Raw genomic sequence first — 18,048 nt, 5'->3', positions numbered from 1 at the left:
GAATGTTACATTTAAAAAGAAACTGCCAAAATACACTATATGAAAGAAAATGTGTTTTTGTAACAATGGATATTTGTACTTCTTTCCTTTAGTGCACCGTTTTTGTTTACTATAAAATATAATAAAGAAGAAACCATTATGTCCAGGAATTTGTGATCAATTTACATTTATATGTAATTGTCCAAGAAAAAATTTGAAAAAAATGTTGCATGTATGTGTGTATGTATAGACCCACACAAATATATTTAACAAACAAGTTGCATGTATTTTGTTTTTGGGGGTGGGTAAATAACACTTTGTTTGTACACAAACTCTGGATTAATGCCAGAGGATTAAAGATACGTTCGTACGACATTATTTAAAAACAGATCTCAAAAGCAAAACGATTTATAGACCTGTAATTTTTATAATAAATGGAATAATTAACTTAGTTTTATGACACAGATCATATCTATCAGATCTCTGAAAATATTACACATATTTGTTACACTTTATATGCTGTATTAAGCTTTCATAAGTAAACGGTACAATTTAAATAAAGGTACTTCCTAGAGATTTGACATGTTTGCCTTAATAGTTTTTAGTTTCTGGCCTAGAGCATTGCTTACTATCCACCGTTGATGATGAGAATTTTATCAGACCATTTCAAACTAAAATGAAAAATAGTAACCTCATTAAAACAGTAACCATACCACAAACAGGACTGATAATTTAACCAATCATGACACTGAAATATTTTTCAAGACCTACATCGTATGCCATATGTAAACCTGTATATATATATATATATATATATATATATATATATATATATTTATATATATATATATATATATATATATATATAAGGGGCACTTATGCATATAATAGCTGCAAGGTCCCTTTAAATTTTTGTGTTGGCCGTTTTGCAACAGGGATTCTGGAAATGCATTTGTCCCTTTTGTCACCTCCCTAGATAAACTCCTTACACAAGATGTGTTTCTTTGAACACATCTCCCTGCACATGATATACTTACAGCTCCAGCATGTGTAAAGTGTCACCCCGCTGATTTCTACAGGGGCATTTTCCTGCCACTGACTGACAGATTCAAGAATTGGAAGAATGCATATTAAAGTGCGCACAGAGTCCTTTCATGTGCATTATTCTATAGTGGGGGTGTCGGGTACATTAGATTGTCCCTTTCATATATGATGGGTTGACAGTCAAGGGGCAGAATGTGCTCCCAATGCATCACCTACTATGGTGACTATCTTTTCTGGAAAACAAATGCATTTACATGTAACTGAACAAAACATGTAAAGCGGTGCATTGCAGTATGTAGGATGTGTTAACTCATAGAAAGTTACTCAGTTTTATATTATGCATACTGCAGTGACATATACCAGGACCTGTAAATTTACACCTCAAGTAGAATACAAAAAACAAAAACACCCGATTTCTATAAACTCTACAAATATTAAAATCTACTTTGCTTTTGTAGACAAGTAAAAGATTTTTCAAATAAAAGTCATAAAAAGGATTTTTTCAATTCTTACTATATTTTTCTTATAGTAAATTAGATATGATCAAAATAATAGTATTTAAAAAAAGCCTTTCATATTGGAGTTCTATATATACATTTATCCCATTGTTAAAAAAGCAGAAGAGAAGCTTAAAAGGTGGAAGGATTTTGATATCTCGTGGTTAGGCAGGGTCATCTCTATTAAGATGAATCTTCTGAAATGTTTGTACATATTTCAAACTGTACCCTCTTCACTTCAGAGGAAGGGTTTTACATAGGCCTAGGGTGCATAGATTTGGAGGATTAGGTCTCCCAAACTTTATTTAATATTTTTTTCCCAGCGCTCATTAACTCAACAGCTTCATGTTCCTAAAGTGACTGAAAGATGGGTAGATATGGAGCATAGCCTTCTGCTTCTACACAATATATTGAGCCAATAAATATGGATGCCTGAATATCAACGACTTATGCATTTAGCCCAGGGCTTGACAAATTTGTTGTGAATCTCGGCGCCAGGTAAAAAAGTTAGGAGCCAGGATTTTTTTAAACTAACAGTTGGTCAGGAGTGATCTGATCATCAGCCCACTTACTAAACTCACAGCATTTGACCTGGAAGCACCCTGGACTTTCAGGTCAGTGCTGTTTTTTTTTTTAAATTATTTTTTTTAACCCTTTCAATGCTGATGTTCCATTGGAGCACAGCATTGACTGATATTTAGTCCCCACAAGCTTGTGGGGACAAATGTTAACCCCTGCAATGCCACGAATGTGTCATACACAATTGTGGCATTGAAGGGGTTAACGCTGCACTGTCGCTCTCAGGGAGCGATCAGGCAGCAGGGGGTATTGGGGCTGGTCTCCACACTCACGGGGAGACCAAAGAACCCTCTCACCCTGTCCCTGAAGCTGCCTCTGGCAGCTGGGACTCAAATTGCTGGTCTATAGACCAGCCATTGCAGGGGGGGGGTCTCTGATGACTGCTGTAGGCTTCCATGCCTACAGGAGTCATCACAGGGCTTGTGGGGGCTCGTTTTTGCTGTTGCTGGTCTGCCTGGCAGACCACCAGCAGCAGAGCCCCGTACAAAACGGGAATTAACCCCGTACAAAACGGGAATTAACCCCTAAATGCCGCGGCATTGAAGGGGTTAACGCTGCACTGTCGCTCTCATGGAGCGATCAGGCAGCTTGGGGGGTGTTGTGTCAACACACAACCCCCTTCCCTGAAGCTGCCTGTGGCAGCTGAAAACGCGTTTTCAGCCTACAGGCTCACTCCGTGGGAGTGATCTCAGGCTCGGGGGCGGGCTCGGAGTGGCTGTGCTGTCTGCCCAGACTCCTGGGCAGACAGCAGCAGCAGCGCCCCCCCGTGTGGTGACTCAGCCTCTTACATCCACATTTTTTTCTGGATGTAAGAGGCTGACAAAACCTAGGCGCCAGGACAAAATTCTCTGTCGCCATGGCGACCTGGCGCCTGGGATTTGTCGAGCCCTGATTTAGCCTGTCCCAGCAAATGTCATTCCATGGAAATGTGGAATAAGGTGGCTGTTAAACGAAAACTTATCAATTACCACTCTTACCCCGCTGTTACGAAACAGATCCTTCACCGCAGGTTTGAGTGCCAAATATTTTTAAACAACTTAATACATTTTCATTTTATGCAACTGGGGAGTTTTGTAGACCACCAGGGAATCAAGTTGGGGGGAACTGCACGGAACACTCATGTCTGCCTTCTCCAGTGAGCAAATTGCAAATTTACACTTTTTACACTTCACGGATGAATTCTGGAGGGAGCCCTCATCTTCTATAAATGGCCAGATTGGAAAGGGATTCCGGTTCCACCTTAAGGATGGAAGAATAACAAGAGATATAGGAGGCTACAGTGAGCATATCCATATGTGTTAACCATAAGGAGCATACCTCCATAAAACTCTCCATAGTTTGTATTTCACTCCTGCTCAATTGTGTAAGATTACTGTTTGTCCCTCGAATTTCTGTTGGAAAAAGTGTGGGTAGGTTGGTATATATTTTCATGTCTCGTGGTCCTGCTGTAAGATTGTTAAATAATGGCGTGCAATCAACTCAATGTTAACCCCCACATTGGGGAGATATGTTCCTTTAGATCTGTCACGGAAGCCTCCGTGCCATGGGCTCCTGGAGGGGACTGAGTGCCAGCCTCCTTCCTACAGACTACGGGCCCTGGTAAGGAGTGCCATGTTATCCAAATCACAAGAGACTCTAAAGACTGTGGAGCTCGGAAACAGATTTGGGGTTCCTGCATTTTGGGACTGTGACGGTTCCTAGAGTCACCCTACTAAGTTAATGTTATCCTTTTATGTGGTATTAATAAAAAAGTATTTTGTTATTGCCTTATTTCCTAACCGTTTACACACAGCACGCTAAGGTCTGGGAGATAATCTAATCAAGACATTGTGTATTCCTTATTTTAGTGGTGTCTGTGTCCTTTTGTTTTGTTAATCCCGTTACTGCCCCTGTTGTCTCTGGGATGCAGATTAAGGGGGCGGTTTGTATCCCAGTATGTTAATGTCTGTTTTGCTGGATATATCCAGCCGTCTGTGTCTAAAATAAATCAGTTCTCCTCTTGTTGTACTTAAAGACTAGTCTTGCCTGGTTATTTGGGCACTGGATAGCGATACCCTTTTACTTTGCTTGGGGATATTGCCGACGGATTGCGGGGAATTATTGTCCTGAAGGGAGAAGTCGCTCTTGGTGGAGAGGGACAACCTGAGGTCCCTTGTCAGTCCGTGACAAGATCCATAGCCAATACTGCAATCCAAAACCATGATTTAAAAAATTAATTTATAGCAAGAGTGGCTTTAGCCAACCAACGATCAATAGCAACGGTCAGTTTATCCTGACCCTAATGGTAGTCAAGGCATGAAACTCGCAGCCTGGACTCCACCCTGACAGCAGAAGCCAGCATCCCTGGCTTTCTGCTGTCCGATCTGATGTAACAGCTTCGGGCATTCCCTTCCGGGTCGCGTCACTGCTGACGTCACCCAGAAGGTCATCGGAGGACAGGATATCCCCTGCAGGGTCTGTCCAGACCCTGCTGGGATATCGGCTCCCTCCGATGAGGCACAGACACTGCGATCGCTATGCAAGTCTGTGGGGACTTGCATAGATATCACAGTATCATCAGTGCAGGGGGATCGCAGGGGGGAGAGTGAGAAACCATGTTTCTCACTCTCCTCACATGCTGAAACACAAAACGAAGTAAAAAAAGGTTAGTGATTCAAAATAAATAAATCACTAAAATAATGCAATAAATAATAATTTTAAAAAAAAACAATAAAGTGAGCTAAGTGATGTCATTGTGACATCACTGGCATTAATAACATGTTCAAGAGGTCCCAAAGAGGACCTCTAACCATTTAAAAAATATATATAGATATATAAAAAAAAATAAAAAAAATCTAATAAAAAAATTATACATAAAAAAGATAAAAATAATAAGAAAAGAAAAAAAACCTTACATCCCATTGCTCTAACACAACACCTTCTCAGTACAACCCTCCTGCCCCCCCCCGTTCACAACCCCCAAACACGTTAAGCAGGGGTGTCCAAGTTTTTTCTGCAGTGGGCCACTTCATCAGAATTGTATACGTGCGCGGGCCGCACTCATTTTTCACTGTGACAAAAAATATGGCCTTTAATAAAATATGCAGATTAAAATAAAGTAAAATGACACAAAACCTTTACTCTTCCTCTCACTGATTTCTGGGCCTAGAAAGTTTTGCGACTACAAATTCAGGATTCCCTAGATTTATTCTAGGGATGAACTAAAATGAAAATTCTGGACCAAAACATTCAGGGTTCACTTAGCCAAAACCGAAAATGGCCCCCACCTTTAAAAATAATAATAAAAACTCACATTTTTAATAAAAGTAGGTAACACACAACTGGACAAAATTAGCAATATGACTTGGCAACCAGTAAATGCTGGCAACCCAGGCAACCAGTAAATGCTGGTACCTAGGCATGATGGGACTGTGCTCGCTGTGATTGCTGTTAGCAATCACACTCCTATCATGCCAAGTCAGCCAGTACATGCTGGTACAGGGTGGCTGTAAGTGATGTGCAGACCCCATACCGCTGGCAGCATCACTACACAAGGGGGGCAGCTAGCTAGGTTTCAGCATGTACTGGCTGACTTGGCATGATAGGAGTGTGATTGCTAACAGTAGTCACAGTCCCATCATGCCTAGGTTCCAGCACTTACACATCCATCCAGTAAATGCTGGAACCTAGGCATGATGGGACTGTGATTGCTGTTAGCAATCACACTCCTATCATGCCAAGTCAGCCAATACACGCTGGCACAGGGTGGCTGTAAGTGATGTGCAGACCCCATACTGCTGGCAGCATCAATACACAAGGGGGGCAGCTAGCCAGGTTTCAGCATGTACTGGCTGACTTGGCATGATAGCAGTGTGATTGCTAACAGCAATCAGTCCCATCATGCCTAGGTTCCAGCACTTACACATCCATCCAGTAAATGCTAGAACCTAGGCATTATGGGACTGTGATTGCTGTTAGCAATCACACTCCTATCATGCCAAGTCAGCCAGTACATGCTGGTACAGGGTGGCTGTAAGTGCAGACCCCATACTGCCCTGGCTGCCGATCTTACGCGGGCCGCATGTTGGACGCCCCTGCCTTATAGTATGTTCCCTATTAGTGCTGGGAAAGTGTGGAAAATCTATATAAATTAGGTATTTCTGAAATCAGGATACCTGAATTGATAAACTTGGAGGGAATTTTTCATCGCTTTACCTAATTTTGTGAGGATTTCAAGGGAAAATTTATAAAAAAAAGTAGGTGTTTTTTCTAATTTTCGCTAGTTTTTACTAAATTTCTCATCCTAAATATTCAGCTAACTATGGTATCAAAAGAAAGCTCTATCTCTCCTTGAAAAAACAAGATATAGCTTACATGGGTACACTATTCACAGGAAAAGAGAATAATCGCTGAACCGACTTACCGCAAAAAATGGCAAAATTGCTCCAGGACCTGAGGTACCAAAAACCCCTGGGACTGAAGGGGTTAAAAGCGCTTCTTGTCCCGACAAAAACAACAATATATAACTAAACGAGAGAAGAAAATATAAAACAGCTGTCCACATACAATACACATACAATATATTTATGCAATTCATCCCAACATCAGAAGTAGGCAACCAGAGACTTTTGTTTTATTTGGTATGCTGGGTCTTTAGACTCATTTTATGGGACTTTTTCACCTGTTGGTAGCTATTTATGCAACCAAGGCACTTAAAGAATGATGCACTTTATTTATACGATGCGTGGCCACATTCCCTGCTGTTTCTATACACACCGTTGTGATGTTTAGGACTGTACAACACCCACCAAAAATTCTGACCTCCTACAAAAGAAGAACTTTTGAAGAAATGAACCCTAGTGCTCTTGCTAAAATACCTTCTAAATGTAACAACGAAGGACATACTATTCTTAAAAAACGTGCAAGTGTTAATTAATCACGCCGAGGACCCCCTTACTGCACATATAAACTAGAAGCAAAACTGCCGCCATCAACAAGAGTAGGTTCCCGCCCATTCATTGACTACTGCTGAGGCGCAGTATTAGTTACGTAATCAGCATGCGCCGGTGTAAACAACAGAAGTGGCGTGGACTATGGCTGCCGATCCTGCTGTTTCCAAACCCGTGCGACCTAAAAAAGACCCCCAGCCCCTGGTTATCCCGAAAAATGCAACCGACGAGCAAAGGCTGAAGTTAGAGCGGCTAATGAGGAATCCTGTAAGACTTTGGCATTATGTTTAAGGAGGGTTTGCTTACGGCTTGGGATCCCAGGTTTAGGAGTATGTCAGAGAAGCATCGGTGCGGGATTGTATTAAAGTTTACGCATACTTAATATGTATTTTAAAATAAAACGTAATCGAATGCAGTTTTTTGAGCCTCCGCCACACGTTTCCTTCCTCCTTCAAAACCAAATGCTTAATAAGAGACACGTTTGTTACGGAAACAAATGATTAATTCTAATCATTTAAAGCCTTTTTTTCTTCATGAGAAGCAGCATTGCCTTAATTGTTCTTATGCAGAGAGCATACAATGATGAGCATTACAGACAAGTAATACTTTTTGCTAAATAATTGCCGTGAATGTGGAGTTTCCTTTGCATTCTGGAAATATAATGATATACCAGCCTGTCATTGCTGATATTGAAGAGACATGAAAACATTAATATGTTAAATCAATATATAATCAATAATCACAAAAGTGGATTACATTTCCCAAAAGTAAGAAACCGTGGATATCCTGTAGGAATATCTTTCTCTTCACTGTAATGTAGTTTAGGATTGATGACTTTTTTTTTTATTTTCTTCCAATAAACTTCCTTTATCTACAGACCTGTAGGCTGCCGTTGTAGTTGGTCGTGTGATATTTTGGAAGACCTTCTCTGTTCAAGCTCCTCGCTGGGTGACAGACTGTGCCTCTCTGGTGTATACCAGAAGCAATATGATAATTCAGTATTTGTCTTGGTAGACTGTGCTAAGATAACAGCTAGAATATGTGCACATTGATAACATGATACTGACTGAGAACATAATATGCAAAAACTAGACTGTTTTTAAAAGAAAACCTAATTTTAATCTAATATTAGTTATAACAAAAAATGGGAGTTCCACTTTAACTGTAATCAACTATATTTTCCCCCAAGTTGCAATCATGTGTAAACATTGCACTTCTAGACAAGCATGTTGTGTCCTGGTGCCTTTGTCCAAAACTACACACCACACATTTACATTTTAGCAGTGACTTTTTTGTGTTTCATGGCAGAGCAAAACTTTCCTTGTAATGGGAAGTTTTAAAAATTTTAATTTTAAAGAGGGTTACATCTTGTTTTTCCTTTGCAGGACAAAACTGTTCCAATACCCGAAGGACCGAGAGAATGGACCCCACGATCTGCTCCAGAATTCGTCAGAGATGTCATGGGTAATGATTTACTCTGCATTGTATTCATTTCATAGTTGTTAGCACTGGTATGTACTATTTGTAAGCATATAAATGATGTTATGAAACATCAACCAATGCGCTTAGCACTTTACAATATAATAAATAATTTTGCTTCTTAGGTGAACCTGTTATCACAGGTAGCAAAATTAGTACTAATGGAGTAGCATCTTGATGTGGGGCTGAATTGCTTGCATGTGTTAAGGTGAATATATATTGTTCTCAAGCTACTGGTTTACAATTGTTATGCCACTGGTATGGTTTGACTCACTGAGGATTCATGTGTTGCCTAGCTTCATTAAGAACGAAGTAAATCAATGTGATGGAGCTGAGTGGAGATTCAAATTGATCCAATATTCTTTTTTAGTGAATCCAGTTGAAGTAGTGGTAGCACTGCTGTTCTGGTGAACTAATAAGACGATGGTGGGCAACTTATTCTCTTTTTACTTGGTCTCAACTGTTACATTGTCTGTTACTCACTTATTGAACTTTTCCAGGTTCCAGTGCTGGGGCAGGAAGTGGTGAGTTTCATGTGTATCGACATCTTCGTCGCAGGGAGTACCAGAGGCAGGAGTTTCTGGATACCATTTCCGAGAAGGTTGTTTGCGCATATTTTTCTAGTGCTGTTAAATTCACAATTTAACCAGAATTAGGTAATTTTGAAATCTCAAATCTCAGAAGTGGTAGAAACATATTTTTGTCATTTAAAAAAAAAACGACATATTTAGTGCGACTAAACTTCTTTTAAGTAAGCCAAAGCTTATTTTTGTTTTCCAAATTTTTTTTTTTTTTCGTTAAAGCATCTTGTACTTTAGAAGTTACCATCTGCTTTCTCTGGGGAACCATCACTTACTGCTTGCAGATATTGAGATGGTTATCAACAACCACTTATTGTAGTAGCCTTGTTTGTGGCTATATGGGTAGATTTTGACACTCTGCTGAGGCTTGTGTGAAAAATAAATGGCGAGAAACGTTTCTTGCGCTTACTCTGGGATGTTGATATTTTCCATGCATTCATATAGCTCATCATCTATGAGGAAGCAGACTGACGTGGCGCATTTTCTCTAAGACGATTGATCACAGTTTAAACAAATTAGTATGACTTGTTGAAATTGACTGTGGCTCCTTCCACTGAAGTCCATTGCTTTCAGACTTTAATGTCTCTAGAAATGTTTTCCTTTAAACATTTCTTATGCAGAAGTGGCAGTGGTAATGTAATCTGATACTGGGTTATCTGTACACTATACCTTTTTTCCTTACATATACTCTTTTATCTCTTTGATGATAAAGTACAAGTACATTATATGCTAAGATATGTTACACAATTGCAGCAAAAGTTAGATGAAGAGTTTCAAAGAAAGCTAATGGAGAACAAAATGATGGAAGAATCAAAAACAGCAAAGCGCAGATTGAAAAGGTATTTATTATTACATCTAACATATTGTAAGGGACATAACCATGTTTAATCAAATAGCTACCGTTGTAATGTGTAGATCTGAAAACGTTTTTTAAAATAGCACCCTATGGGAGATGCAACATATGTAAGTAAGCATCTTAAAAAATCAGCTGCAAAGTACAGAAGAAACAGGTATGACATTAAACTGGTATTTTTTTCTTTCTACTGGAGTTCCACTTTTTTTAGATCACGGTTGATCACATTGATTTTAAATTGATATCAGCAAGTGTATGTATGTTAAAATGTGTGTACATGGTTCTTATTCTTGGGGTCCCACTTAACATTTTTTGAGAATGGATAATGCATTTTAATGTGAATTGGTTCTTTTGTATAATTTTTCTTTTCTTGAAGTTCAGAGAACAGTATCAGCTAAGATGTTGATTTTTCATTTTTTTTTTTGTTTTTGCATTGCATAAATTTTCTGTGTAATTTCATTTATTTGTTTTCTAGGCAAAAATTAAAAGAGAAGAAGAAATTAGCTAAGAAGGTCAAAACAGGAGAAAAGGGTTTGTATTTCTGTTTTTATTTTTTATTTTTATTTTTTTTTTATTGTTATTCAATGCACAACTACATCCGGCTTTGCAGGATCCACGGAAGCATCACAAGTGAGGCTGGCCGTGGATAATGGAAGGAAAGTCCTCCCCTGGAAAAAAAAAAATGGGCGCCTAACCGGCTAAAACAGTGTTTAGGAAGCGATAGACAATTGCTTCCTAAGCCTAATCGGTGTTGCTGACATGCCTCAATGTTTTACTACTTTTTAATAAATGGTCAAATAAAACCAGTTGGTGTCATGGTGGACACATCCTTTTGGACTCTATTGCTTGAAGCAAACAGTGACATTAAATTCAGTGGCGGCACTTTCCATACATGTGCCTAGGTATCTGAACAGACCCCTGCTTGCAGCATTCCTAGCTCTGGAAGCGAGTGTCAAAATGTGAGTGCAAAACACAAAAATGTAAACGGGCCACACAGCTATCGTATTCATTAAAGTGCATATGCTGACTGGACTGTCCCTTTATGTAAGAGGGGTAGAAAGAAAAGGAATGGGTGTTTAATCCACCTGGGGGTTTGTAATGATCTTCTGCCAGCTGGTGCTGAATTGAAATATTGGTTCAACATTTATTTTTTTGAGACAGCTAATCAACACTGTGAAACAGATTGCTAATTGCTGTGGGACATAGGCTTGCAGGCAGGTAACACACCTGGCCTATTGTCTTCTAGTTGAAAAACAACAAAATCTAGTCAACTAAGATAGCAGAATTTGGTGGTTTTTATTTTTTATTTTATTAAATTAAATTGAATTTGTTCTCTTAACATTTAGATACAAAATCAGAAAATTCTCCTGAAGCAAGTGATGACGGAGGTTCAGATCCTGAAGATAATTAATGACCACCTTGGCCGAGAGCAGAGATAGACAATATCTAGGATTTACCGACCATTTAAATTATGGAGACTAAAAGCCTGCATTGTGTGTAATGCGAATAGGCATGATTGACAAATGATATGAAACACATTGATAAATATTCAGGACTTTGTTTAAGACTTTATATAAAACTAGCGTGATGTGGCAAAAAAAAATCCTTTGTTCATACATACGTACACACTTATTAAGGGGGAACTCCCAGCATACATTTATATACTTTTAGTTGTCATGTTTCTAAGGAATATATACAGTATGAAATATGTCATAAAAAGTATTGTAAGTAGTAATGTTATAGTTTATTTCTATGTCTCATGCAAGTACTATCCTACTGATGAGCCTCTGTGAGAAGCTTGTTCTTATGACTTGGAAGCCTCTCTGAGAGCAGAACATAGCACCAGTTTGAAGATAACCCATGGTATGTATTACAAGGTTCTACCCATGTTGTAGCATCAAACAAACAGTGGAAAATGGAAAGCTGACCTGGACAGGGTCCAACTATAGTACTGCAAATGAACTTCGAGTGGAACTTTACCCTGTCTGATCAAAATTCCCAGTCACAAATCTGAACAAAAGCTCAAGTTTGTGCTATTTGTGTCTTTCCTTTATGATATTGGTAGTGGAACATTGTTGAAGAAATAATGCATACCATCTGCTAATCTATCAAAATTATGTGTAATTATATATATATATATATATATATATATATATGCACTCATGAATATTAAAAAAGGTACTGCAAAATGTTTTGTGATCCAACAAAAGAAATAAAGATCTATTTTTTATTTTGTGAATGTAACACATTTTACATGCTGGTAGATATTGTAATGGACTGCACAGGGGTAGTGCAACCTGTATTTTTAAAACTGTGCATTTATTTATACTGTAAAGCAATGCAATCAGGTAGTCATAAGGTCCATGTGGATTAATGCATTTTATCCCCGAAGTACCCTTTGTGCATGTATACATAATGCAATTGATTTATATGTGTTAACATTTATAGGTCATTATATAATTAAATAAAATACTAGGGTGCATTTGTCAGCACAATATGGATTACGCATAGTGTGGTTCTAGTACAAAGCTTGAACTGCGGTCTTATAGAAGAGTATAAACTAAGTCACAGCTGCAGTCCACTCTGTATTTTATAATTTACATGTTATAAAAGTTGTAGCTCCAGATCCCACCTGAAATGATTAACTAGTATTGACAAAACCACCCACCTGATGCCATCAGTGTCCAAGAGAAGTAACTTGTGCTTCTTGAAGAACTTTGAAACAACTAAGTATTTTATTATCAGGGCATGGCTTTCTGGAAACAAAGTATTACCTAAAAGTAAAGTTGCTGTGATCCAAAACACACGCTACTTTTTTTTTTTTTTTTTTTTTAAGCTATAAGGCAAAGGGTCCCAAACTTACTGCCCCATTTCAGAAAAAAAATGACTCAGTGACCCACAGAAAAAGCTACCTGGGTCATTCCACCACCCCCGAGGGAGCATTATCACTCACTTTGGGAAGCAGTGGATTATAGTTATAACTTGCATTCTGTGTTTATTTGGAAAATAAAGTAATCACTACAATGTTACCTCTGTTACACAACAGATGAAACATTTATGAACAGTTTTTCAAAATGTTGTTCTTTCTTAATGCTTTCAACTCCCTCCAATTGCACCGGAGACTACTACAGCCGCTCGCAAGGTGGGAAGCACTGCTATAAGGCTACCAAGACAAAAATAGGGAACAGAAATACTATAAATAATGCAGTTCATGGAAATCAAGTTCTGCTGTTGTACCCCAGTGGTAACAATGGTTTGAACGTACATGAAAAAGCAACGTTAGTCTATCAAATTGCTTTATGAGACTTCAGTTACATTTGTTAGCTAATGACAAATATAAACCATGAACAATGGGTTAAACTCTGGACAGTAAAAATTTAAATATAAGCACTGGACACAAAGGCTAAATGTCACCTTCCTGGCTACACGGAATCCCAGTTTTTATCTCTACACAATTTTTTCTTCACAAAAAATGCAGCTTTTATTTTCTTTTGTGCCATATGGAAGAGTTACACAGACTGCTTCGCCCATAGATATTTGTGAAAAGTTTAATGAGGAAAAAATTGGTTGTAAGCAATCTGCAGTGCTAGGGGCTCAAGCACAGGTTGCTAAAGAACCAAAGCTAGAGCCCAGGAAGTATGGTATACCTTCTGATACAAAAGATCCTTTTTTGCCAAGTGCATGATGTTCAATCAGTCCCTCGTGTCTTATTTTTACAAATATTTATGAATCGGGTGTCTGCTTACTTAAACAAAACCATCTTCAATGTGCATTGTCCAATCTGCCACCACTTTTATGCTTTCATTTTTTGCTTTAAAGCTGACGTATAAGCAGATTTTTCATATACTATATAAGGCATTGGTTCAACAAGCATACAACTATTGGTAGAATGATGCATCTTATTTTGCCATGATTTATTACATAAATTATATTTTATTTCAAATAGGTAAAAGACTACAATAAAACAATTACATAACTTAAAAAAAAAAACATTAAAACATAAATGCACACAATTATTTGATATGCGCCTTGGAATTAATAACCATTTAAGTCCAAAGTGGAATTCATCATTGATGGCAAGGCCTCTTATAGTCTTAAAGTTGCTATCCTTGTTTTTCTAGCACATTGCGCATGTATGATATGAGTTTAGAACCCCCCTCATAGGCATTTGCCCCATTTCCACACCAACTTGCTATATGACGTGCAGGAGATGTGTTTGGCCAAACCAGCAGCACTAACTAACATTATTCCAGTTCATACATAATTTTCCAAGCATAGTTAATACAGACAGGAGAGACTGCTCTCAGGTTTTTCAACTTTTATATAATACGGTACACCTGGACTTACAATGGAGTTACGTTCTGATGAACCCATCGTAAATTGAATTTATAGTCAGTCATATATCGCTAGATGTACCATACCTGTACCATCCTTGGGTAATCAAGTAAATGTACTGAATGTGCACTGCTATCATGGTAAAGTTGAAATATCTTAAAGTGAGGAGCACCTGTATGGAAGCAAACTGCGACTTTTTCAGTTGAAAATAGAGACATTAAAAATAAAACCTAAATCATATTTACAGTTCTAGCTTGGTTTCCATTGGTATCGCTGCCTCTGTACACCCCTAGCTGGATTTTACCATTTGGCTGTTTTACTCACCATGCAGCTGCCTTCTGGCAATATTTTGAACATACCGTATTTCCCCATGTATAAGACGCACCTTTTTTAGAAAAATTTGGGGTCTAAAAATTGGGTGAACCTTATACAGTAGTGGTAGATTTTTTTTTTTTTTTTTTTTTTTTTACTGGAAAGGGGACAGGAAAGGGGGACCTGTGTTGCTCAGCAGCGCCTCTTGATCCGTCGCGGCAACACAGGAACCCAGTAGCATGGACGGTGTGTAGGGGGCACAGGGAGGCTGAAAGTGATGTGCATGTAGGAGTGCAATTGCTAACAATTGCTAGCAGCTAACATAATTCACACCCATATCCTACCTAGCCAGCCAGTACAATAACTTTATGTAATATATATTTTTTAAAATTTCGGCCCCCAAAATTAAGGTGCGTCTTATACATGGGAGCGTCTTATACTTGGGGAAATACGATAACATTTTGAGACGTCTTTTCTCTACAGTAAGATTCAGAAATCATGCCAACCAATACCTTTTTTGACCTATAACCAATTGATGCCCCACCGCAGTCTTCACTGAACAATACTTTAACTGCAACATTATCTAGCAAGATCACAAACACTATCTTTCAATTTTGTTAAAACTCTGGGAGCATAGCTGCAAATCACCTCCTTAAAAACAGCACTGCATAGTTTCATTCCTTTTATGCTGACTTTCCCTGAAAGCCAAGCGCTACTTGAAGCAATGTTAGTCCAAGCGTCTCTTCTTTGCCACCAGGGCTAAATTCTTCTGACAATTCCCTGAATGTGCAACAGATTCTGCGGTCCTTAATGTGTTTGCGATGTATAGCATGTTTCCATTTAAAACGTGCCTCGCCATATAAAACTACCAAAGATCTCCGTGGCAAACATATAGCTACTTCCACATCACTGCACGGCACTAACTTTGTTTGGGATTCATCATCAAAAAATGAAGAACCCGGAACGTCTGTATGGTGGAAATTATTAGGTTTCAAGTCTATGATGGCACTTGATTGAGTTCCTTCTCCAGTAGCCATTAACTGGATGCTGTCTACAGAATCAGTTGTCATGGTGAGTACTGTATTTGATAGCAGATTTAAACTAACTAGTCGCTCCCCCCAGAGCCAAGAATCATCAAAGTGTGGGTCAATAGCAGATCCTCTGTCTGAATGGTAATCAAGGTTACACTGTTCAACTGGCAAAAATCCTTCAAGAACAGCATATTCCTTCATCCTGTGCCACAGTCTTTGACTAAAACTCGGAAGACCGGAGAAGTTGCCAACTTTTAGCTTTTGTTTCTTAAAGTTCACCTTTGGACCAAAATCCTGCAAAAATAAAATATTTAAAAATTCAATAATATATTTTTATATAGAAATAATCTTATTTATTTGGGTGCCGGTCTGCATATAAAATGTTTTCATTTGCAGTAAGGATGCAATGCATAGCTTTGGTTATTATTTGCTCCATTATCCAACTACAAAAAAAGTCTTACCATAATCAAGCCTGTCACATTTTTTTTTTTTTAAAGATATTTATATTTAACAAAAATACTTAACCCTAACTCCATTTGACACAGAAACCTAATCTGCAGGGCACCAGTTTGGTACAACCCTGAACTATGCTGCCAGCACCATGGGTCCAGCAGTAGTTTTTCTAACTGAGGGTCACACAGGGGGTCTTCAAAACAAAAAAAGATGCAGTTTCAACTCCTTCACTTCCTATATATTATAAAGGCACAACCCGAAAGCTTCTGCTGCAGGAAGAGCTTGGTTGGCCCTGTATCATGTAAAGTAAAATCAGCAAGATTACTTCACCTGCTTTCTCCGACCAGACTGGGAAGGCTTCCACTCTTCTTGATCCATTAGATGGACCATCTCTTTTTCCTCTTCCTGTGTCACAAAATCTTGTATCAGACAGACACCTGGGAACGGAATCCACCAACCAGCGGAATCTGTGTTTTCTATTCCAAGAGCCATACCTTTATTGGGACTGTAGATAAATGAATGTGCCTGAAAAACAATACATGCACACAGAAGATATTAAAAGTGCCATCAAATACATAAACATCAGAAATGAAGCAAATATAAAATACTGGATAACTGATTACAAGGTTTTTTTTTTTTTTTTATTTATGTTTAGGTCTGCAAGTACGTTAGCCGACTAAAGTCTATCACAAACTACTGAAAAGAAATGAAATTAAAAAGGTGCCATTACACAAGCCAACTTTACCATTTTTACAACTAAATATACCATTAGAAAGAAAAAAAAAAAGAAAAAAAAAATATACATATATATTTTTTTTCCCCATTGACGGTTTCTCAGGGAATGTTTAAAATCAGACACAAATGGGCTGATTTCAAATGAAATATAGCACTGTTTTATGTGATTCAACCTTCCTGTGGAAAATATAATATTAGAATCTGTTATGCTATCCTGCCACTGATTGGCTTTAATATGCTTCTTTTACGAGGCTGTTAGGGTCAGCAAACTGCCCGTTAAAGTTACCCCCAATTTACTGTTCTTTGGAGGCTGTTGATTAGTTGGCTGCCCTTGTAAGGCTGGGGGGGGGGTAGAAAAAGAGTTTGCAAAAAACTGATTTTATAGAGAGTAATACAGCTCAGGAATTTATTTCATTCAGTCTCATAGCAGTCGGCAAACACACAGGTGGAATAAAAGCCTTCTGTCCACATTGAGACAGATACATATTTTCATATTCTACACGTAAACGCAAATCTAACAATTTAATGCTGCTTCTAAACCAGGTTTCGCTGGCGAGTTCTATATGGAGTAGTGCATTACCCATAGGTGCAACCAGGGCCCCCTTATCTGGGATCCTTTATCCACTAACACAGGGAGACCTATCTTATTTTAATGTGATCCTTTTTTGGACTTTGCATCTGCTTCTAAACCAGGTTTGCATGTGTAGTGTAAAAATGCGGGTAGCGGGCAAGGCGAGGATAATTGAGAAAACAAAAATACATGTAGGCTTTCTTCTATAGTAGGCATGTAAAAGGACACTGAACTGTGAATTTTAAAGTGCCAGGGCTATTTTTACCATGCCACTCCAACACAACCTTAAAAGTTGAAAAACTACATTACAGCTATCAATCGCTTACACAGTCACAAAACACATTAAAAGTGTCCACCCTTTCATTTGCAATAGCCTTGTCTAAAGGGCGAACATGACCTGTACGTCTATTAAAACGATGACACGTGAAACCTACTCTCAGCACGAAGCCCCAGTGCTTGTAAATCTGGTTTTAAACATTACCCTGTTTCGTTCCATCTGCAGAACCACTCCGTCATTCACCGATTCACAAAGCAAACAAGACCGAACACCTTTACAGGCACAGCCATGACCCCCGCTGTTTCCCACTACAGCCATGCAGATCAGTTTCAAAACCCGGTACCAGACACTTCCGGTAAACGGAGCCTTTCCGGATGTGACGACATCTCGGCGC

At 38.5% G+C, this 18,048-nt stretch overlaps 2 protein-coding genes and 1 long non-coding RNA gene across 3 annotated transcripts; 1 reads left to right on the top strand and 2 right to left on the bottom strand.

Moving 5' to 3' along the window:
* Positions 1–7,142: 7,142 nt before the first annotated feature.
* PRKRIP1 (PRKR interacting protein 1) lies at positions 7,143–11,441 on the top strand. Its single transcript, XM_053457141.1, has 6 exons — positions 7,143–7,294; positions 8,413–8,491; positions 9,007–9,107; positions 9,841–9,926; positions 10,416–10,471; positions 11,287–11,441. Exons 1-6 carry the CDS (start codon positions 7,172–7,174, stop codon positions 11,349–11,351), a joined length of 510 nt encoding a protein of 169 aa, XP_053313116.1. The 5' UTR covers positions 7,143–7,171; the 3' UTR covers positions 11,352–11,441.
* Positions 11,442–13,853: 2,412 nt separating this feature from the next.
* Positions 13,854–14,175, bottom strand: LOC128474586 (uncharacterized). The gene is made up of 2 exons (XR_008346367.1): positions 14,094–14,175; positions 13,854–14,043 (listed from the first exon to the last, which is right to left on the bottom strand). It is a non-coding gene; the product is annotated as an uncharacterized LOC128474586 (long non-coding RNA).
* A 586-nt stretch (positions 14,176–14,761) lies between these two features.
* Positions 14,762–18,002, bottom strand: ALKBH4 (alkB homolog 4, lysine demethylase). The gene is made up of 3 exons (XM_053456827.1): positions 17,859–18,002; positions 16,402–16,596; positions 14,762–15,912 (listed from the first exon to the last, which is right to left on the bottom strand). The coding sequence occupies exons 1-3, from the start codon at positions 17,970–17,972 to the stop codon at positions 15,271–15,273; spliced, it is 951 nt and encodes a 316-aa protein (XP_053312802.1). The 5' UTR covers positions 17,973–18,002; the 3' UTR covers positions 14,762–15,270.
* Positions 18,003–18,048: the final 46 nt, after the last annotated feature.

Source organism: Spea bombifrons, chromosome 2, assembly GCF_027358695.1.
Source record: "Spea bombifrons isolate aSpeBom1 chromosome 2, aSpeBom1.2.pri, whole genome shotgun sequence".
Classification (NCBI taxonomy): Eukaryota; Metazoa; Chordata; class Amphibia; order Anura; family Pelobatidae; genus Spea; species Spea bombifrons.
This window is presented reverse-complemented; position numbering and strand designations above follow the sequence as displayed.